Here is a 23969-nt window from a genome sequence, read left to right as displayed (position 1 = left end):
GCTGCCATAAATCCAGTAAACACACAAGAATAAACTGCAAAATAAATAAATAAATCAACATTGAGCCAAGTTCGTACTAAGAAAACAAACTTCGAATCTTGTGGGACTTATGTACAAAACGCGGAGATGGAAGCCACATCCCTTAAATCCCTACACGTTGAATTAGTACCAAATACATGAATTTAAAATCTCAAGTAATTTCTATCAAAAATAGGCTGTAACATAACCCACCAAATAAATCTTTGGGATTGATCAAATACTTTTTAGTCACATTAAATGTCCCAATCTATCTATGAGCCTTCCACCAAATACAAATTGAACCTTCCATCAAACTCGTGTGCTCAGAACATTTCTTTAAATTGATTGTATTCCAACCCAAAGCTCAAGTTCACAACTTAACGCACCTTGTGGAAGCGCGAAATCATGCTCGGTCGTGTAGAAGTTGAACTCAATAGCAAGGGATACCCCTATGAGAACTAAGGATCAAAATTTCTTATAAGAACATCAATATCAAAGAATGTCCTACGTTACATAAATCATAATCACTCATATGCTCTAGGATGCTCCTTTTTCCAAGTGAATTTAGTGTGGGATTCGAAAATTCGCGCCCGGCCTCTCATCATCTAGGAGAGTTTTACCAAATTAGATTCCGGGGAAAATTTTTAGAAGGCATATTGAGTTTGAAATAAGACACTACTCAGATATTTCACCCTCATTTTGCGAGGACTTTATATTATGAGTTCTGATTTCCTATAAGCACAAGCCCCTATAGTTAATTATCATCCCTCCCGATAATGAGAGAGAACATTCGATTAAGGCTAGCCATCGATCAGATACATAATATGTAACTGGCATATAGTAGCAGTGTGAGTTTAGTTGTTAAAAATTTAATATTTAAAATAAGGAATTCACGATCTAATGCTTAAAGTGGATGGTGAGGGATCTAATGTTCCATCGCCCTGGGTAATTATGGTCCCTGGTCTACTTAGTCATAGGAGGTAGTTAACCCAACCTGATAGAAGGATCATTGTCGACAGTCATGGATTGTTTCGTCTAACGGTACCTTATAGACATAGGATGGATATTAGCCTAAGGGGATAAATTTGAATCAACATTAACTAACATAGAGCATTGTGCCCTAGCGATTATATTATATTGATTCATATATCAAAGATTTGATATCTTTTAGGAGCATACAAACTATGACATTAACCGAAATATAGTGGAGTCATTAAACCAAACAACTAGGTCAGAGGGTTATGGTCGTAATCGTTAACCACGTGGAGCCATCCGACCAAACGAAGAGTTATTTACGGAGCCATCGGCCAAACCGCTGATCAGAGGACCAATGCCACGTGCTTACTAGCAAGGGACAGATTGAGAATGAATTCTAGTGATATTCTCGAACAGACATCAACTTTTTGTGAGCTTAAGTGATATATAAATTTATCCACCTCGGTAAACTGTTATGGAGGGTGGATGGATTTTTCTTTAATCGTTTGATGGTTGAATTTTAATTTTAAATTTTGGTATTTTTGGATTTTTGAATTTCATAGGAATTTGAGAATTTGGGAGGCATTATGAACATTTGGGGACTCATCCGATTGAGATTTTCTGTCAACACGCCCATCATCAGAGTTATTATGAGTGATTTCACTTGTTGCATGAACCTTATCAACTCTATTTATTTGCTGACAGAGGATCGAGTTTTTAGCGGGTGTTATGCCTTTATTGGTGATTTTTTTATTATAGGCCTTGAAGGCCTAATATGAACATATACAAACAAATATCTCGGTCGATGCCGTGATCGTATACTTGTTTGATAGTTCGAGGCGTGTCGACTCCTATCTGCTTGCATAGAAGGATAGGGGTGGAACTTGGGTTTATCATTTGAACCGCACAACATCCTCAGACATCATATGTGTGCATGCATCAAGCTCGTCAGAGCTCATGCAGGTATTTAGGAGGCATTTTTGAAATGCTTGTAGCTGATCAGCTGTGCGGGGAACTGTCAATTAAATGCGCGCAACTTTCATTATGGGAGCTTGTAGACACCATATGTCTGCTTGTAAAAGTGTTGCATATCCGATGGCATGTTGTCGCACTATGGGTTGCTCATTGCTTTATACATGTAAATTGTCATGCACTAGCTAGTTTTTTGCTATGGTTGTTCCTAATAGGTGTTTTGTATGTGCTGCTCATCATCCGCCTTTGCTTGCAGTGGATCAGTATATTTACCGACCATTGATTGATTATCGACTGTAAGGGTATCGTAGTATCTATTTTTTGTTGCTGGTTATCATTGTTGTGCATAAGGAAAATATTCCATCATTGCCAGCAGGTACTCGCACTCATCGCGTGCTGCATTGTGAATGTTTGCAAAGGACTTTGTTGTATTGGTTGCATGTTGCTAGCTATCACCCACAAATGGACTACTACATGAAAGAGGAGTCTCCTACAATGACTCACAAGAGCTTGCATTTATTATACATCATCCACCTTTGCTTGTAATGGATCTGCGTATTTGTTTGATAATCACTCATCATTAACTACGAGGATGAATCGGCATCTACTGCACATTGTTCGTCGTCACCCGTAAGATGATTATCGTATGTATGACAAGTCTTCTCCATATGTTTGTAGGTACCTATACGCATTGTAGATTTTTGTCTTCACTTACAAATGACACATCGCATGAATATCCATATGCACAGGAGATTCATCATATCTGCAACATATCCCTTATCGTCACTTGCATGTAAATCAATATGCTCTTTTATAGCTTTGATGTTGGCTACCGCCCAGGCTACATTCGTCGACTATCTCCTCATGCTTGTTAGTTAGCAAGCTATTTGCATTCGTTGCACATCTTCCATACTATAGTCATGAGCGTATTAATGTGTTTATTGTGACTCTTCAGTTCTTTCATGAACATGAATAGCATGAACGTTGTATGTAGGTTACCACCATTCACAGATGAAATCTTTGTCAAGAATTTTGTATGCTTTCCTGTGATCAAATTACACGACCCTTATGATTTTTATTACTTCCGGGGTTCAATGTGTTCATTGTATATTACGTCGTATGTGTTTACAAGGAAATCTAAAATCCCGACGTCTCCCCTATTTAGGGGAAATTTAAGGAGTCCGGGCCTTCCTTCCACGCTAAAGAAAAGTGTGTACGGTAGGTGTCGGGTAACACCGCGGCCGTAAATCTTCAATCCCACCAAGCTTAAGAAAGGCGTGTATGGGTCTTCAGGGTACGTCTTTGAAATGCACAGTTATTTTACCGCAGGTACTGAGGCATCTACGGGTGCTTATATTTGTCCCCATCACGCTAGAAAAAAGCGCGTGCAGGGCCTACCTGCCTCGCCGCAGGCACCGCACTGGGATCCCTTCTCACCATGCTAAAGAAAGGTATGTATGGTTGGTTTTCTGGCTCAGCGCAAACGTCGAATGTAGGGTTTGAAGTCTAGGAATTATACATTTGCACACAATGTTTTTCTTTGAATTTATTTGTTCATTGCATTAGTTTTTTTAGGTTCTAATTCTCATTTTTTTTAGTCTACACCTAAAATGGTCTTTGATCTATAAATCATTACTTCTTTTGTATGATCTATACTCATTTTATTTTTCTAATTGCATTATAAACACTAGACAGTCCAAATTTTATCTAGGAGAAACCTATGGCAAAGTCTTAAAGAACTCTCATACTGCTCAACATCTGATCCCTACTTTAAAAAAACCCAAGGAAAGCAATCACCCCTTAAGTGCTTAGATTTAAATGAGAATTTAACTTTTAATAGCGCACAATGGAGAAAAAGGATTCATGTAGCCAACCCCATATAGTGAGATAAAGGCTTGATGATGTTGTTGTTGTCATCTCAATATCAAATTTTATGTGCCTAAATCAAATGTACTTTGACCTTGTTGCCTTAATTTTATTTTTTACTATATGTATGCTTGTTTTATTTCGCAACTGAGTTACATGTTCACTTAATGAAATGGATAATTCAAATAAAAAGGGTGGCATATCATAACCTAAGAAATACTCTCAAAGTAATCCTCTCATAAACAGAAACATCAAAACTAAAGATATATTCCATGCACAATGTTTGATAAAATATGCAATCTATTTTAAATCCTCTCAAGGAAAATTAAAGATTAATACTGTATTTATACCTCAGATTGGTTTGCAGTATTAGTTGGAGAGTTTATTTCTTCTTGTTCTAGAAAACGTAACAGCATAGACTCTGCGTTCACACCATCAGCATTATCTGAACTCACAGGGCTGCAGTGCTCCGTATCTGGGGGCTTTTGATCACCAATAATTGCCCTCTGGTCTTCTTGCAAGAATACCCTACACATTGAGCTACAGTCCTGCAAAACAGGTTCATTGCATGAGCTACTGAATGAAGATATATGCATCAACAAATAGTAACATTTATTGCTTATGTAGACACCTGCGCAGCATTAAGTCCTTGACATTCCTTATGGGTTCTCTGATAATCATACATCAACCAGCCTGTTCTATTTCCTAGTGGTTCTTGGCCTATATAGAATTCCCATGTGGTTTTTCTACCAGCGGCTACATTGTCTGTGTATATTGTACGATAAGCCATGGACCTCCAGTATCCAATTTGTATTGCTTGAAATGTGTTCCGTTGATTTGAAGAACATTCATCTTCAAAATGGTACAAATACCACTTGCCCTCTGTTGAAAAAGTTAAAATTAGAATAGCTACCAATCTTTCTGTTTGAGAGAGTTACGAAGCAAAAAAAAAAAAATGATAAATACATAAAGAATTTACTAATTATCTACTGCATACATTGAGAAAGAACAGTTATCCTGATATAGAACAGAGGGAGGGGGGAAGATGATAAGATTAAAAAATCTGAAATCAAATTTCAGATTTCCTCTAATCAAGAGATTTAAAATTTGAAATTCAAATAAGATGGAGGAAAGGATAAATAGGTGGTTAATTATTCCCCTAATTAAATTTCTTAACAAAGAAGGAAATAATTAAAATAGGGGAGAGAGCGGGGCCGGCCTAATGAGGAGGGAAAATGATAAGTGTCCACATACAATGTATGTGGATCCATGCATTAATGGGAGATTGAAGAGTTAAATCTGAAATAATTTCATATTTAATATGATTGAAGGATTTTCTAAAATAGATGTATGTTATTTAAAAATAATTTAAAATTCAAATTCATTTGAATTTGAATTCGAAAACTTTCCAAATAAGATAAGAGCTAATTTAGGAAAGTAATGATGGTGAAATGAAATTGTAATTAAGGAATTAATTAATCAATCAATTTCAGAATTGATTAATTAATTGAATGAAAGAGGTTACAAAAAATAAGGTAATTAATGAGGATGGATTTGAAATTCAAATTAGATTAATTTGAATTTAAAATCTTTCCAAATTAAGAACAACTTAAATAAGGAAAGATAGAATTTTTTTTTTTTTGAGGGAAGTGGGGCTAGGGAAGGAGGTGGCCGGCAGTTTTGTGGAAGAGGAGGGGTTTATGGGAGAATCGGCCAGTGGAAAGTGAGGGATTTTGGCCGGCGGTCAAGGGAGGAGAAGAAAATGATTTAGGGAAAGAAATATATAACCGCGAGCCCGGACACATCCTGCAGCTGACGGGTACTACATTGCCCTTCTCCAAGGGACTTCAAGCCACGAGCTCAGACCCATCCTGCGGCTGGTGGAAACTTCGATTCCCTCCCATAGGAATCTCACCAAAGTTCTCTCCAAAGAACACAAGTGCAAACAAAATTTTATTAATAATCCATTATTGTCTAATACAAGAGCAAGGGCCTCTATATATAGGCCTTAAAAGAAATTAAAAGACAAATTTGCCCCTTGGGCTTACATAAGTCAAGTCCCTTAAGTAAAGGTAAAAATGGAAAATGCATAATTAAATAAAAATTACAATTAATAAACTAAGATAAAATGGAAAGATCTCGGCCGTCGATCTTCGTCTCTTCCTTTGATTAACGTCCACCGTCTGATGTCCGCATCATTCTCCCGGGGTGCAAAATAGCTCGACTCCGTCGAGTCCACACCGTTGGTAACCATGCTCTGATACCAAACTGATGTAGAACGGAGGGAGGGGGGAAGATAATAAGATTAAAAAATATGAAATTAAATTTCAGATTTCCTCTAATCAAGAGATTTAAAATTTGAAATTCAAATAAGATTGAAGGAAGAATAAATAGGTGGTTAATTATTCCCCTAATTGAATTCCTTAACAAAGAAGGAAATAATTAAAATAGGGGAGAGAGGGGGGCCGGCCTAATGAGGAGGGAAAAGGATAAGTGTCCACATACAATGTATGTGAATCCATGCATTAATGAGAGATTGAAGAGTTAAATCTGAAATAATTTCATATTTAATATGATTTAAGGATTTCTTAAAATAGATGTATGATATTTAGGAAAGAATTTAAAATTCAAATTCATTTGAATTTGAATTCGGAAACTTTCCAAATAAGATATGAGCTAATTTAGGAAAATAATGCGGGTGAAATGAAATTGTAATTAAGGAATTAATTAATCAATCAATTTCGGAATTGATTGATTAATTGAATGAAAGAGGATACCAAAAATAAGATAATTAATGAGGATGTATTTGAAATTCAAATTAGATTAATTTGAATTTAAAATCTTTCCAAATTAAGGACAACTTAAATAAGAAAAGGGATTTTTTTTTAGGGAAGTGGGGCTAGGGAAGGAGGTGGCCAGCAGTTTTGTGGAAGAGGGGTTTATGGGAGAATCAGCCGGTGGAAAGTAAGGGATTTTGGCCGGCGGTCAAGGGAGGAGAAGAAAAGAATTTAGGGAAAGAAAGATACAACCGCGAGCCCGGACAAATCCTGCAACTGGAGGGTGAATTTGCGTCTACCGTCGGATGTATAATTAAATAAAAATTACAATTAATAAACTAAGATAAAATGGAGGGATCTCGGCCGTCGATCTTCGTCTCTTCCTTTGATTAACGTCCACCGTCGGATGTCCGCATCATATCCACTATAGACAAATGGAGAAAAAAATCAAAATGGTCAATAAACTATCTAATGTGTCCAATTTAATCTCTTGATTTTTCAAATATGATACAAAATAATCCTTAAATTCTCAAATATGATATAAAATAATCCAACAGAGGAATACTTCGAATTATATTTGAAGAGTCACGTGACTAAATTGAACACATTAAATAGTTGCGACTAAAATGGATCAATATAAATAGTGTAAGGACCCTTTTGACATTTTTACTCTTAGATAAGGAGATTATATTCTTTGAAAAAAGAAAGGTGGGTGAATTTGCTATGAAATTTTGAAGTGCGTATTTGTCGGACATGCAGGATGTGGTTGTTAAGGTGAGTACATAAAATTTTAAGATGTGATGTTTAGTTGTTCATTTTATAGTTTTTTTTTTTCTAGTTTGTTTATTAGATAATATTGGATATAATATGCCTACTTTGATGGTTCCTACTGTTGCAAGTTATTTTGATTCAAACCTCGAATGTCCTCAATCACTTGTCTCCAACCCTCTAATTTTTCCTACTTTGTTCTAGCGTTCCTGATTTATGCATTGTAGATTGGAATGAGAAATTTGGTTAGCGATTGAGGTATTGATTGTTGTAACTTCTTGACGCAGTGATCTTTGGCATTTATTATAATGTATTGAATTTTTGAATTATTTACTACAAATAGAAAAAAATAGATAACCCACGCTATAATTTTGGAATTCCAAATGATATATGGCTTCGCAATTCATCATGATGTTTGGACTCACCTTATTTAAATCTTGGAACTCATCCACATGGAATTAAGTGAGATATGTGAGATTTGATTCCTGTGTAACTGATAGTTCTAAGGATAATTCTGGGACAGGACAGTTATTCGGTTTTTAGAAAATTAAAATTTATTTATTAGTGTTGTTTGATTATTTTGAGACTTAAAAATTAAAATGGGATTAATTTAAATCTGTGTCGATTGATAATGTGCTAACCAACTATGAAATGAGGAGTTTATAAATAATAGTTTGAAGTGTGTGATTAGTAACTTCTAGATTGGTTAATTTTTTTTTTTAGTTTCAATCTTTTGACTAAAATTGGAGATATGATTCCTGATGAGGACATCCGATAGTGGAGGGTTTATCATAGACAGCCACGATTGCATCCCTTTATTTCTGAGTTATTATTTGTATTTTTATTTATTATTGTATTGTTTCTGATTTTACCCTCACTTCAGGGAGTATGTTCTTATGCCCCTGAGGCGCACTTTTGTCTTTTGATGTTTACTATTGTACTTGGCTATTTATACCCATTTTCTCTTCTTGAAAGGGGAAGATGATTATTATGAAATTATTTTCTCCACTTGTGCCTTGGTGAGTCTTGAGAGCTCCTGAAAGAGTTGAAGCCACAAGGTGAGGGGGCAACGTATCACCTGTGAGCCGCAGGAAGCTTCCAGGCTCATGGTCCATCTCCTCCCTCCCCAAATCGTAAGTCGCCTCTCTTTTCCCTCAAAGTTGCCGACCATCTTCCCCCCTCCCCTCCAAACCACCGGCTATCACCATCCTCCTCCCTCCAAACTGCCGGCTCTAAGCCCCAACAACATCGGCCCTAGCCCCACCTAGCTCAAGCCCCACAATCTCCCATAGCTGCAGGCCTTCCCCTCCAAACCCTAACCACCAGCCACCCCTTTGAGAGTTCGTTAGGGATGTTAGGCCCCTTATGAAGGGGCCTAAGGCTAATTAAGAGAGAGGTGAATTGATATTTTAAAACAAACACAATCTTAAAACCAAAAACCAATATTCACCAGAAAGAAAATACAATGCAAAAATTAAATGTGAAAGTAATAAAGGAAAAAAACACACCAGATTTATAGTGGTTCGGTCAAACCTTGACCTACGTCCACTCCTCGGAGGCGCCCTCCGAGTATTGCACTAAATCCAGTGTCTCTCCTTTAGCCCCCACAGCTAGGCGAAAAAGCCCTTACAGAATCACTTCCACCTTCCCCGGTGCGGCGGAGTGGCCTGGTCCTTTGACACCAAAAAGATCTTCTTCTTTGGTGAACTTCCCTCAAGACAAGCATTGAATCCGATATTACTAAGGTGCGAGCTTGCCGGAGCAACCGTGTGGAACCCCCTCCACACTCCCTTGAAACACCCTCCAAGGATCTTCTCCCTCTCTCAAACTCCACCATTTCCTCACTCCCTTTCAAGCTCTCTCTTCAAATTTTCCCCAAAAGAACGAATCTACAATGGCTGCCAAAGACACTTACAAAGTGACTTGTCAAGGCTTAAATAAAAGATCTCAAAACGAGCTCATTAATGCAACTTGCCGACTTGATCATCCTGGCCGAACAGTATAAAATAAGCTCAATCAGCCGGGACGATTTGGGACGATCAGAAGAAAAATTGGTTACATCGTTCAGGCCGATGCAATATCGTCCTGACCGATTAGTTTAAAACCGAGTACAATCGTCCTGATCATCGCCCTGAAACGAAGCTGGCCGATGTCAATCGTCCATGACATCGTCCCGGCCGATCCTATGATTGGCCCGGCCGATGTGATCGGATCAATCAGCCTTTAATGCTTTCCATAGATACCAGATTAATTTAGGCATAATTGAGTTAGATCGTCCTGGATGATGTGGATATCGTCCTGGTAGATGTCATAAAATAAAGAATACCTAAATTGATCATGGCGGCTGATTCTTTCTTAATTGAGCCTATCGTCCTGGCTGATATAAGGATCGTCCAGGCCGATTGGCTTAATGACGACTGCCTTAATGAGGATACCCTAATTAGGGTTTCTGCTTTTGAACTGATCGTCCAAGCCGATATAAATATCGTCCCGGACGATGTTATCAAAAACAGTAAACTCTAGGGAACAGTCAGAAAATCTTCCAAGTGTGTGTGTGCAAAGTTACACAGCATCAGGAGCCACACCAATTACAATAGACTCAAGAAAGGAAAAAGGGTACAAACTGACCCAGACCTACTCTACCCAATCTTAAGCTGGTTCCAAATTGCAGTCTGATCTTGTGGACCTGAAATGCCAGTAGATAAGACAGTCGTAGAGAAATAAGAGTGTTTGTTATCATCAAATCATAAACTATGAAAACAGATCCGCAACACCCTTTCGCTCCTAGATTTACTACTTTTCTAAAATATTTCATTATTAATTTGGAAGGTTTTTGAATTCAAATTCTTTCCTAAATGATTTAACTTATTTTAGGAAAGCCCCCCCAATTATTGCAAATATGAAATTAAATATGATTTGATTTTAAATCCATATTCAATGTGGACGCATTCAACGTATGTGGACGCATTCAACATATGAGGACTCCTTTCCTTTTTTCGTCTTTTTGGCCGGCCCCCCTCTCCCTCTATCTTTAATCGCTTCCTTCCCAATTAGGAGCTCCAATTAATGAGCCAATTGGCCACCCCCTTCCCTTTATTCCCTCTTTCTCTCTTTCATTTCAAGGAAATTAAAATCAAGTTCCCTAATTATCTCCATCATCAAATCTGAATTTAATTTTAGAAATTTGAATTGAATCCCTCCTAGTCTACAACCAAAATCTGAACCAAAACAACCCTATTTACTTAGCCTTGGCCGACCACTCAACTTCCTCCTCCTAGACATTGACTCCTACAGAATTTCGTCAACTTAAAGGCTGCTACCCCACCTCTCATTCACCCAATTTGTTGTTCAATAACAGTTCAAGTTGTCCAGAGATTTCAGCCTTTCCTCTTTTGCTGCCCTGCTGTCCGGGAGATTCCAAATTGCTGTCCAGAAATTTCAGCAAGTCTCCCTCACTGTCCTACTGTCCGGAAAATCCTCGTTTGCTGTCCAGAAATTCCAGCACTCCATATTTTGTCGTCTACTCTCTTCCGAGTTTCGACGAAGGTGAACTATCTCCCAAACCTTATTCCTTATTAATCCCTCTCAATTGTGGTATCATAAGATAGTGCAAATTTTCTCCACAAGCCGACTTATTAAGAGTATGAGTGAGTAGATCCGAAGAGTGACTAGTCTAAATGTTAATTTAGGGATTTCCTTTGAAAATCTTTCATGTTATGCTAAGTTTGATGGAATTGATTAATGTTATGATCCTAAACGATTATCATGTAATTTGGCCTAAGCTACATCACCCTTCTTATTTTATTTAATCTCTGTTTAAGTCGCTAAAAATTAGAATAATTATTGTTGCTCTAATCTAAGGCATTTAATTTCAACATTGGATATTTACCTACGCATCTAGTTCTACATCAATTCCTTTGAGTATGATACAAGAAGATAACCTAATTTCAAGGGAAGACTCTTCTTGCGCTAACATGAAAGGTTGTTTTCCTTTGATAATTTTACCCATTGTTTATTTTTTCAAAATAAGTTCTTATTGGCTAGTTTAGTGCCCTTGATTTTCGTCAAAGAGTGAACCATTGAAAATTTTAATTTTGTGAAAATTAATTTGCTTGCCCACTGATTTTATTCGTTTCCGAAATAGTGATAAAATTTTCAAATATTTAGGATCATTTCGATACCAATTGAGCATAAAATATACTATTGCCTAATTTCATTAATAGGAAGTAAGCTGTCGTGATTTGTAATATGTGAAAACTCAATTCTTGTTTGCATGAAAACATACTATGCATCAAATTAACTGCACAAGGAAACCCTCATTCTAAGGTATTCTATGTCACTTCAAGGATCAAATCTTTCTTCATGCAATTGTTCAACTGTTCCCTTTTACACTTGAATCCTATGTATATATTTGTGATATTTCTAGGATTTGTTGTAGCATGTGAGGACATGTTTATTGGCCATTTATTATTATAAATGGCCAACACTTACTAATACTCATTAGATTTAGAATTTTCTTTAGATTTCTACTTTCTGTAAACAATTCATCAAGTGTTTCAGTGTTGATAACCCCAATTATAAAGACTCTTAAGGAAAATTTAAATGGACAAAATCTTTGTACAAACACTTTGTTATTGGAGGCATTAATTTTTGCCTAAAGAATTTAGGCAATATTCTGAACTCAAATGGATAAGACAAAGAAACATAACAACATTGGGCTTTACATAGCTTTTTTTTTTTTTAATTCATATAAGTCTTGGGAAGATGTTAGGACTATTATGAACTCAAAGCAAAGATGATTCTAATTTTGCAGTAGCAGATCGGTTTTTCTAAAAATTACAAATTTCAATCAATGTAATAGAATAATTAATGTCCCTAGCTTTGCTGAATAATATTTCAATAAAATGTGTTAGAAGAGAAAAAACTGGGACCCCTGCAGCTTTATTAAATTGCCATCTAAGTAAAAATTTATATGCACCTATATATAGGCAAGAAAAGAGAACAATAAAGAAAAAATATATAATTTAGGAGATTTTCATTAATAATAAGGAAATGTAACATTAATAAATATGCAGAATTCTACTATAAGTAGTTAAGATATATGATAATTTAGATTTGATAATAATCTATGCAAACTTAAGGTAACATAAAAGATATTAACTTGAGTTTGAAAGTAATAGTGACCAGAGATGAAGTAGTCAAAATTTTTGTTGCCTAGATGTTATGAGTACTACAAGCAAGGCGCAATGAATCAGACTCAGAATTGTTAACAAGATCCATGTTAGAAAAGACATAGATAATCCAAAATCAACTACATGCCACTAGAGAGAGACTGACCAACAAATCAAATTGGTCATTCAGGGTCATGGTATGAAAAAGAAGGGTTAACTAGAGTCTCGATAAGAGGTAAGAAACTATTATTTTAATATAAAATAACTAGAAATACAACAGAAGAAAGAAGTTCTCTCTCACTTCCTTGAATTACTTCTACCTAAATACCTCTCTTTTATCCCTCAAATCACTTTTTTTTCTCCTCTATTATTTATTTGATTTAAATGAGAATTTGACTCTTAACAGGACACAATAAAGAAAAAAGATTCATGTAATCGACCTCAAGTAGTGGGATAAAGGTTTGATGTTGTTGTTGTTCTCTAATTTGCCCACTAATATGATAATCATTTTTACATAGGAGGGGAACATCAGCTACAAAAAGTGTGAAAATATATTCCATGAAATTAGCATTTTAAACTTGGCAATGTCATGAGAAAGCGATGTCGGATGGCATTATAATTACAATAAAATAATCATCTCGTCAAATAAGTAACTCAGCTCTCAATATGAAAGTCTTCATGAGAACTTTTCCTGAGCCTCTCATGGCATCACTTATTCTTCTCAGCTCAACTGATTCTTCTCAACAACATCTAAAATGTCTTGCATAGCTCTCCTTGCAACTTATCTACAAATAAACTAGTTCATATATTACACACTCCTTTTAGGGGTGATTCATTGTTGTGAATAAAGTGTGAAAGAGAGCAAGGATGTTCCCTTTCTAGTGTGCACTATTTAGCATTGGAAGCCACCTGAACTTTCTTGTCGATTCTATAAACTATCTGATGTCGCAACGGATCATGATTATTTTCGCTAATAGTTGGCCCTTTTGAAATTGATCCTATAGTTTAGCAGGTCATCGAGAGGGGATAGAACTTCCTCCACCTCATCATCCTGCATCATGCGCTTAAATTGCTTTAATTTTTTCACATTCACCATAGAACAAACATCCATCTTGATAGTAAAAGCCAACTAATATGTAAATACCTAATTGATTTGATTTGCCAACCTCCCTCTTCAGCCTCTACTTGTTGATTTGAAGCCACACAAGATCTCCTGCTTCAAATTTCTTTTCTACGTAGTGACAAACATGTTGACACTTGTAACATTGTTGTGATTTGGAAAGTTGATTCTCTATATAAGAAAAGATCTTTTAGATTCCATCTAGGAATCTTTGTGCTTTCCCAAGTCCATTCTACTCTCCGGAGTCACTGTGGGCTTAATTGAAAACTCCCCAAGTTAAAAGGACTTTGAGGCAAGTATCCCAAACATGCCTTGAATGTAGCTCAATTTCTAGAACTGTTCACCCTATTGAATGCAAACTGGATGAAAGGCATACCTTCATCCCATTTCTTTGGATGTTGAGAGTTAAAACATCTCAGCAAGTGAGCAATAATTTTGCCGATGACCTCATTATGGCCTCGAATTTATAGATGAAACTCCTTTTAAATGTTACAATTCATTATAGACCACAATTATTTCTAAAAAATGAGCAGAAAAAGTCTTTAACTAGAATTGTATCAAAACAATTCTAAAAAAGATATGAGTTGTTTCTTCTAATGTGATGCTCTATTTGTAATTCATTAGTATTATCATTTTGAGAACCTAACCACCATAAGAAACATATAATTATAGCCGCTGCAGGTAAAGAAGCCTATTCACCACAAAGTATCCACCTTCCTTATTTATCTTCACCTGAAAAATACCTTAAGGTTGTTGACCTTTGTATAAAGAAATGAAAAGAACAAAAAAAATCAGCATACCTGTATACCGTCGGATCCACGAAATCGTGCCGAAATCCCGCTGCAAACGGTGCCGCTCCTGTCGATTTCCCGCGATTCTTGCTCAAACTCCGCTCGAGGAGGTTCTTTCGCATCTTTAAAAGCCAACTGAACTCCTCTCACGACGCTGGCTCTCCGACTCCACACGAAATCCTCTTCCCGTCAAGCTCCGACCTCTGACCCGACCAAGCTCCGCCAAATCCCGATCTCCACAACCACCGCTCCTACTGTGCTCCTGATCTGCTCCCTCAGTTCGTAAATCCCTCTCAAACCTTGATCCCCACATCAAAACCGAGAGCTCCACCTTCTCTGTAGCCCAATTCCCTTTGCTTCTCCGTCAGAGAGAGAGAGAGAGAGAGAGAGAGAGGAGTCCTTCACCTACCTTGCCGACCGACCTCCGACTCCTCTCCAAGCCCCTCCGACGATGTTCTCTTCCTGTCTGATTCGGAGTCACGGCATTTTGATCGGATCAAAAACTGAGAGCTCGGTTGCTGTGAAAGCAACGTTCTCCCTTTCGCGCGCCTGTTCGGCCTAATCCCGTAAGAATGCCAAGCCAGAAAGAGGAAAGGGGGAGTTTAACTCAATGACAGGATTTAAACATGATTTAAAATAAATAATGCATAAATCCTGTTCTAATCCTGTATAAATTTGGTTTTAATCTTTATTATTATTTATTTTTATTAATTCAATTTAAATATAATTAATTATTTTTAATATAATTATCTATTATTTATTATAAGTTAATTATAATTAATTAAGTTTAATTATTACTAAATATTTTTAATTATAATTAATTAGTAATTAATCATGAATTAATCATAATTAATCAAATTATGAATAATAAACTTTTAATTATAATTAATTATATTTTAGTTATAATTAAATAAATTTAATTATAATTAATTTTTCATAAATAATATTTAATTAGCATTAATCATAATTAATGATATTTAAATTTTTTATAAAAAAAAGAAAGAGATTTAAAAAAAAAAGTTCTTTTCTCGATGCTTGCAACGGGCCGGCAAACCCCCGAGGCGCTCACGTAGCGTTGTAGGGTGGGAAATCGGTGTGATGCTTGCGAAGATTTAAGAATCTCTCTTCAATGCTTGCAACGAGCCAGCAAACCCCTGAGGCGCTCAAGTAGCGTTGTAGGGCGGGAAATCGGTGCGACGCTTGCGGCGAGGAGGATAAAAATATTTATTATATGTATATAAGTACCCAAGAACGCTCACGTAGTGCAGAGGGGGGAAATTTGTGTTTTTTTCTGGCCTGTGCTCCACACCCTTAAACACTCACGTAGCGGGCGGGGATTTTTAATAAAAAATGCGACCGCGGTGTCATTTTGACACCTACCTGAAGCGCTCACGTAGCGTCGAGGGGAAGGTTGCCTCTTGGTTTTTCCCCTAAACGGGGGAGACGCCGGGAGGCTGCCGAAATTTGGATTGAAAATCCAAGGACTTTTGAACAATGTTGAACGCTAATTTGGACATCAATTGAACTAAATTCAAACTTGAATAAGCAAATGGCTTAAGCAAAACTCAAACAAGAATTTGTGCAAGACTTGAGTTGGACTCAAGTTAACCTAGACTCAATCAAACTCAAATGACAATGAGCTTGGTACAAGAAGTCTTAACTTGGACTTGAACGATGTGGACTCAAACTCAAATGAATAAGACCATGCTTGGAAATGAACTTGAACTCAAGTGAACTTGAGCTTGACTTGAACTTACAAGGTGGACATGAACATGAGATTTGAATTTTGAATCATAACACTAAGCTCCTAATAAAGATTAAGAAAGGATCATTTCAATTTTAAAGCAAATGTCAAATGAATTTGTGGAGAATTTTAGAATAAATTTCAACATATAAAAATGAACTTGGAAAGAGCATTGAAATAGATATCAACAATCAAGCAAAATGACTCATGATAAACAAGCCTTCAGTACACTCAAGAAAGCGTCGATGAATAAATGAACTTGTGATACAACTTGTCTTCAAGCAAAGGCTCACACACAAAGTCAATACAAGCTTTGGTATAGTGCTTATTTGAGCAATCTCATCATGCATGATCCAAGCCCTTTTTTTTATGTGGCAACAAAGGACTTGTGCCAAAACTTCAAATGAAATAATCAAGGTGGCAATCAATGATCCAAAGCATTCAAATGAACTAAAGAAAATTGACATGCTCAATCAATCAAGCTACGAGAAAGGAGAAGGAATTTGCAAGTGTGATTGCAAATAGCAAGATAGCTTGAACTTCATTTGAACTTAATCTAAGTCATGGTGGACTAAGCTTGAATTTGAATAAAGTATAAAGGACCCGAAATGAAACTAAGAAATATTGGACTTGGTTCTAAATGAAGTATTTGAGTTGAGCCAGACTTTGAATTGTTCAAATAAGCATCAACAATCAAATAGAGGACTTATGGAATCCAACATAACTTGAAATATATTTGCAAGCAAAGATCAAATGAGGAATAACATTGATGTGCATTTGAGTTTAATGATCAAATTTGAATACTAAAGGTTCAAGTTAAATGTGATCATTTGAACAATGGAACCATACAAAGGATTGAGCTAAGGCACTTAGCCTCAATTCAACAAATGTAAGGTCTAAATGAAGATGTCAAAGGCATCATCATTCAAAATTATCTTAAAGAATATCTTATGGATAGTGTAAAGATGATGATGATTAATGCATATATCAATCATTGGCCAAATACGATCATCCTCTTACAAATAAAGAAAATTGATACATATAGTGGTAGGATGTGTAATATGTTTACGATTAACATGATGACTGCAATAGCCATTAGTACCACTATACAAAATAAATAAATGAAATTTCCTGAGTGGGGAATTGAAAGTTCACTTATGGATGACACATGGTCAATAACATGTTTAATTAGCCATCTAAAGGAGGGGTAAAGAGAAACATGTGATGATCATGGTGTTTTGTTGACAAGCATGTACAAAGAAAATGACAGGATCATAAGCAAAGGAAGGCATAGGAGTAATCTCTCTACTATCAAGTTAGACTAATATACAAAAGAGCATATAAAGGTCTACTTTCAAACACCAAGGATAGATAAGCTATAGGACTATAGTGAATGCGAGTCCAATAAACATACATTACCGGGTGAATAAATTGGTCTTCTATTGATAAGAGCAGACGATATGCGACAGATAAGGATACCTACAAATCCTTATGTAAGATCTAACAAATATTCAATACGTAGATTCCTTGCAAGCGAGAGGTGGAGAGCTTCAACAAGTGCAAGGTTCTATGATCTAGAAGCAGGAGATTCGTTAGTGCACTACTATTCACTTACAGAAAGCAACGAGTAGTGCACGACAGTCTACCTGTACAAAGCAGCCAACAACTCAATTTAGAAGCTGCTACGCCAAGCCACCGGATCCGCAACTTCTATGCAAGCGGACAGAAGACGTTCACAAATATTTTAAAATACCCTGCACATGCACCTTAACTTATATACACATAGATACACTAAAAGGGGTAAAAGAAATCAAAAACCCGCATGGGCCCCGGCGAGCGTGTTATTGGTACACACGTGACGTCTAGGGATGGAACGCACGTGATATCTAGGGATGTTGCGCGGGTCATTAAGTGAATTCAAGTTTGAACCCGATCCTTCTATAGGGGTCAATAGAAGTCGACAGGGTTCGAACAATCAAACAAGTATACGGTGAGGGTGACCGATATATTTGTTTTAATACATTCATGTTAGGCCTTCAAAGGTCTATAACAATATGAATTCACTAATAAGGGCATAAAACATACAAAATCCGATCCTCTATCGATAATTCGATAGAGTTGACAAGATTCAATCAACAAATGAAAATGACCCTAAACACCCCGATGATGGCCGTGTTGAATGCAAATCTTAACCGGAGGGGTTCTCAAATATTTTCAAATGCCATCCAAAGTCCAAACTCTACAAATATCCATTCAAAATCCAAAAACCCAAAAATCCAAAAAAAATCCAACATCCAGATATTCCATATTCCAATATATTTAAAATTGAAATAAATCTATCAATGCTTAAAGCAAAATCCCCGCAACAGTTTGCCGAGGTGGACAAATTCAAATATAACTTCAGCTCACAAAGAGCCAAATGTCTAGTTGAAAATATCACTATGATCTATTCCCAAACAATCTCCTGCCAGTAAGGACGTGGTACATGTCATCTAACCGGCAATTTTGTCACCAAATGGCACCGCAGGATAAACAGTTATGACCCGGGGCCCTCTGAACCGAGTGGTTTTTCCGCCAAATGGCACCACGAAATACCAGTTATGGTCAGAGCCAATACGCTCCTTATTGGCATCAAATCTTTGAGATATGAATCAAAATAATCTAATCGATAGGGCACAAAGCCCTCTATTATCTAAGGTGGATTCAAATTTGTCCCCTTAGACAAACATTCATCCCAGGTCTACAAGGTTCCCTTGGACGAAGCAACCCATGGCTGCCGACAAGGATCCTTCTGTCAGGTTGGGTCGACTACCTCCTCTGACTAAGTAGACCAGGGACCACGATGGCCCGGGACGACGGAACCATGGGATCTTGATCGGGTTTATCATCCATTCCCCCACCATCCGCTTTAAGTGCAAGATGATGCAATTTCCATTTTAAATATCAAACCTACAAACTCTTCAATTTCCAACCATTTTCCAACATCCGAAACCTATGCTGCTACTATATTCCAGATACTACGTATCTTCTATGTATCTGATTGACGACTAACCTTAATCAAAAGTTCTCTCTCGTGATCGAGAGGGGTAATTAACTATGAGGGCTTGCGCCTATAGGAAACCAGAACTCAGATCATAAAGTCCTCGCAAAATGAGGGCGAAATCTCTGGGTAGTGTCTTATCTACAAACCCATCTGCCTTCCAAAATTTACCCCGGAACTTATTATGTTAAAACTCCCTCGCCGGATAAAGAGAAAAGGGCGGCGGGGAGGCCGAGGCCGAATTTTCGGAGCCCACAAAGGTACATAGAGTTGAGTCCCTTTGTAGGAAAGTCCCTTTTTGATGGTGTATTGGTCTTCTTCGACACCTTTCAAATTATCTTAGAAGCCTTCAACAAGATTCTAAAGGTTAATATATTCTTCATGCTGAGAACATTGCAGCAACATTATTATTGAAAGTGTCGCAATCAACATTCTTATTGAAAATGTTGTTAGTGGTTGAGAGAGCATATTAATCAACTTATTTTATACTCCCTTTTAACACCTGATAACTAAAATTATCTATAAATATGTAATCCACTTCATGAGTCAAGCTTTTCAACTATGCCTATAGGTATGGAAGTAGTTTTCCATCTGTATGAACTACTATTTCTTTCCAAAGTAGAAAAGGTCACAAATGCTTCAAAGCTTGGTAAAGTGCAAGAAGTTATTTATCACACATTGGATAATTCTTTTGAACAGCCTACATCATCTCAGGGAAATATACTATAAGTCTTTCTTTTAGCATCAAAATTGCGCTAAATTCATATCTGGAAGTGTCATCATTGGCTTCAAATGATCTCCAAAGGTTCGACAAACTAAAATTAAAGCCTCACTTGTTCACATTTTGTGATGAAAAAATGTGATGTTTTCTATCCCAATAGACTTTTGTTAGCCTTTTTTGGTGAATTTAGAGGTGTAACGAGAAGATGCAAATGAATCTCCTTACAGACTTACAAGCTACCACAATGCTTCACAAGCCAGTCACATTTCATGGCCGAAGCCAATCTATGATGACTTTTACTTTCTTGTGGTTGAACTTGATCTCTTTATTACCACTTTCAAACCACTGATAGAGTAGAATTTTCTTCACAAAATCGCACTTCTTTATACTCAAAAAGCGTTGGTTCTTCTTTAAAAGGTTAACCACTTTCTACAATGTCTGAAATATTCCTCCCACATTCAACTATAGATGAGGATATTATCGAAGTAGACAATCACAAAATTCTTAATAGCTGGTCGTTGAATGCTATTCATCATATGCATATGTATTGCTGATGCATTGCGAAGACCGAATAGCATTATCAACCACTCATTCAATTCATGTTTAATTTTGAGCATGATTTTCCACCTATCTTCCTCCTAAAATTGGACCGAGTGTTAGCCCAATTTTACATCTGTCTTGGTGAATATTTTTGTATGTTTTAGTCAGTTTAACAAATTGTCAACTCTAGAAAGTGGGATTGATTCTTCTCTATGATTTTATTCAATGTCTGATAGTTCATGCACATCCACTAACTACCACCAATTTCGGTTCCATCACAATTTGAGATCCACATTACAAGTTGCTTGGCTTAATGATTCCTTGGTTTAACAACGCAACCGCTTATTTTTTTTTTTTCCTCTCATCATTCTCTTCCACCAAGTAGCGGTACGCCGGTACATCTTGATGGCGGACAGAGAGAAATTCGAGAGAAGATGGATGTCAACTTGACGGCTCATTGAGGACGTTATCCGCCCAACTCAGGGAAATGCTCTTAGTATTTTTCCACTAGTATTGTATTCCTCATCTTCATTTTTCAAGTTTCCGAGCTATCTCTTTTCCTTTCTCCTTCTCTTGATTCTTCTTGAACCAAGGCTTTCGCATTTCTATAATGCTTCTCCTATTGGATAAAAGGCAAAATGAAATATTGGTGCACTTTAAGTTCAACATATCTACCATAAAGTAGATATCAAGTACATGTTTTCAATGTCAACACCACCTGTTGGATCCAAATTTGTCCGTGGAAGACACCCTAACTCTACTCACAAGACTAGCTAGGAGGAGTGATGGAAAGGAGAAACATATAAGGTAAAAATTACATGATGTTCTCCCCAATTCTCTTGTACCTTTGAAAAATGACTTGTGAAATGAATGAGGCAACTATACAAGAACCTTTTATTATTTTACCAACTACTAGAACAGAGTAGTAGCAAAATTTATTGCCCTCCTTTATTGCTACATTGGGAAATGTGCATTATTTATAATTTCAATAGTAACATTTAATTTGACCATTATACCATCATTACCTATAAATTGGAGTGTGGTGTCATTTAGGCTGCTTAATCCTCATTCTCCATGCTATCTTTATTTGTTGGTTCAACTAGCTCGAAAATGGCCGAGTCTAGTCCTTTAAAATTCAGTAATGTTGATAACTGCAAATTGCAGAAAGCCTTCTTGCACAAGCTCAAGGCAAAACATGTGAAATTTGAGGGATAGAAATCCAAATAACCTACGTAAGTCAAGAAGGTGGCAATAAGAAAGCAAAGAAGAAGAAGCTAACACACATTTCTGACTCCCAAGACACACTCCTTGAAAAGAGGCATGCTAAAATCATCTCAGCAATTAAGGAAGCTGACTCAATCCCTTCAATCAATTTCCCCGAGCACGATGGCTCATTACTCCAATCCAAGTAATCCTATTTTAAGTATGAGTCAAAATATTACTTGTTAGGACATTATACTTTTAGACTTTACTTACAAGTGGAACTAGCGGGTGCCCAAGTTCCCATGCTATTCTATAGAAAGTGGGTAGTGGTGAGTTGCTTCGAGAGGTAAGATAGGCCCCTTTTTCATATTTGAAATATTTATGTTTGGGAACTCGACGTCGTCATATTTAAATGGGCATAGAATTCATATGATCATGGACGAGTTTTTAATTCATACATTTAGATAGTTAGAGGAAATAGCTCTCGAGATTCATCCATCTAGATCACCAAACCTTTATACTCAGCTCATTGAGATTCCTCATAGCATTTTGGATCGAAAACTCCAACTTCCTAATCATTCGTTCAATATGATAAGCATGACTCTTGCTGGAAAATTGGAGGAAGATGTGGGAAGGTAGATGTTGACTTCACACGAGATTGTTCCCACTACATGCCTAATGAGGTGGAACCCATACGAACCCCACCCACCAACTTTTTCCCAAGAGCCATGTAACATTCACCCTATATTACCTTCATGTTGTTCATGAGTCCACTTTGCCTTGCTTGCGAAGAGGTCCGAGTGCTAAGATTTGGCAACCATGTTAGATCTAATTTAGACCCTAGAAGAACAACTCGAAAGAGTCAAGTCAAAGTATAAAGAGAAAAGAAAGCAGGTCATAGACCAAAAAAGAAGTTCCCCAAAACTATTGACGAGGCCCCTGACTTGGTTCGTCTAGAGGTGTAGAACTTAAAGTACAAAGGTGGTGACAACTCGCAAGCTCTTGGAGTTGTTCATATCAAGTTAGTTTCGAGCAAGAGGTGAATTTATTTTGAGACACCTAGTCAAGAATGGGGTTATTTCCTTCGATGTTTTGTTAGATGATGGGGTAACTTGAAAGCTCTTGGAGTTCTTCGGATTTTTTTTTTTTTTTGGTGGGAGAGAGAGATAGTCCGCCTTCATATTTAACCCTTGTAATTATAGTATATGAGCTTTTAGTTTGCATGTAACAATTGTTTATTGTGTATATTTCTAAGCATGAATAGTAAAGTTAATTCATTTGTATATGAAGTGCCCCGGTGAATAACTTTCTTTTTGGCTCGTCCGTCAAATGTGAACAACCTTATCAATAATGATGTTGAAGAGATGGTGTATGACATTCAATCAATTATGAAAAATGTGACTTCCATGAATTACAAAGTGCTTAATCTATGGTCATTTTCATTAAATCCATATTCACCACACCTCCATCGACGACACTCTGATCCAACTCACAAGACTAGATAGAGTGGTAGAACGAGTGAAATAAGAGATGGGCAAGTAAGTATAAGAGGATTATGAAATTCTATTATTCTTTGTTAAAGGTAAAATAAAATAAAGTCAAAAAATGCCTCACAAACTCATATTTATTCTCTATAGGATGGTAGATGGTGATTTCACAAGAGACCGTTCCCATTGTGAGGTGGAACCCGCCCACCAATTTTTTCCCAAGGGCATATAACCTTCTCCCTACATTACCTCATGTAGTTAGCAAGTCCACTCCACCTCGTTTGCTAGGAGGTCGGAGTGATAAAATTTTCATGTTGCCCATGAAGCTGGTGGCCATGTTAGATCTAATTTAGAGCCTAGATGAATAACTTGCAAGAGTCAAGTCTAAGTACTAAGAGGAAAAAAAGTGGATTGTAGACCTAAAGAAAAAATAAGTCCCCCAAAACTACTAATGAGGCCCCTGACTTGGTTCATCAAGAGGTGGAGGACTTAAGAGCAAAGGGTGTGGCAACTTTCAAGCTCTTGGAGTTGTTCGGATCAAGTTAGTTTCGAGCAAGAGGTGAATTTGTTTTGAGACATTTGGTTAGGAATGGGGCTATTTCCTCGAATGTTTTATTTCATGCCTTCAAGTTTTTTTTTTATATAGAGAGAAAGAGAGAGAGACTCGCCTTCATATTTAACCCTTGTAATGATAGTATATGAGCTTTTAGTTTGCATGCAATCATTGTTTATTATGCATATTTCTAAGCATAAACGGTAAAATTGATTCATTTGTA

The 23969-nt window shown here is 36.8% G+C and overlaps 1 protein-coding gene across 1 annotated transcript in view; it reads right to left on the bottom strand.

Annotated features, from left to right (window-relative positions):
- The window catches only part of LOC110099650 (NAC domain-containing protein 53), a 28806-nt gene that overhangs the window by 2874 nt on the left and 1963 nt on the right, over positions 1 to 23969 (bottom strand). Inside the window, exons 3-4 of the mRNA XM_020826864.2 lie at positions 4463 to 4713; positions 4182 to 4379 (exon numbers count right to left, since the gene is read on the bottom strand). Of these exons, the coding sequence (XP_020682523.1) occupies positions 4182 to 4379; positions 4463 to 4713 (449 nt within the window). The remainder of the gene's footprint in view (positions 1 to 4181; positions 4380 to 4462; positions 4714 to 23969) is intronic.

Source organism: Dendrobium catenatum, unplaced genomic scaffold (genome assembly GCF_001605985.2).
Source record: "Dendrobium catenatum unplaced genomic scaffold, ASM160598v2 fragScaff_scaffold_34, whole genome shotgun sequence".
In the NCBI taxonomy this organism is placed as follows: domain Eukaryota; kingdom Viridiplantae; phylum Streptophyta; class Magnoliopsida; order Asparagales; family Orchidaceae; genus Dendrobium; species Dendrobium catenatum.
This window is presented reverse-complemented; position numbering and strand designations above follow the sequence as displayed.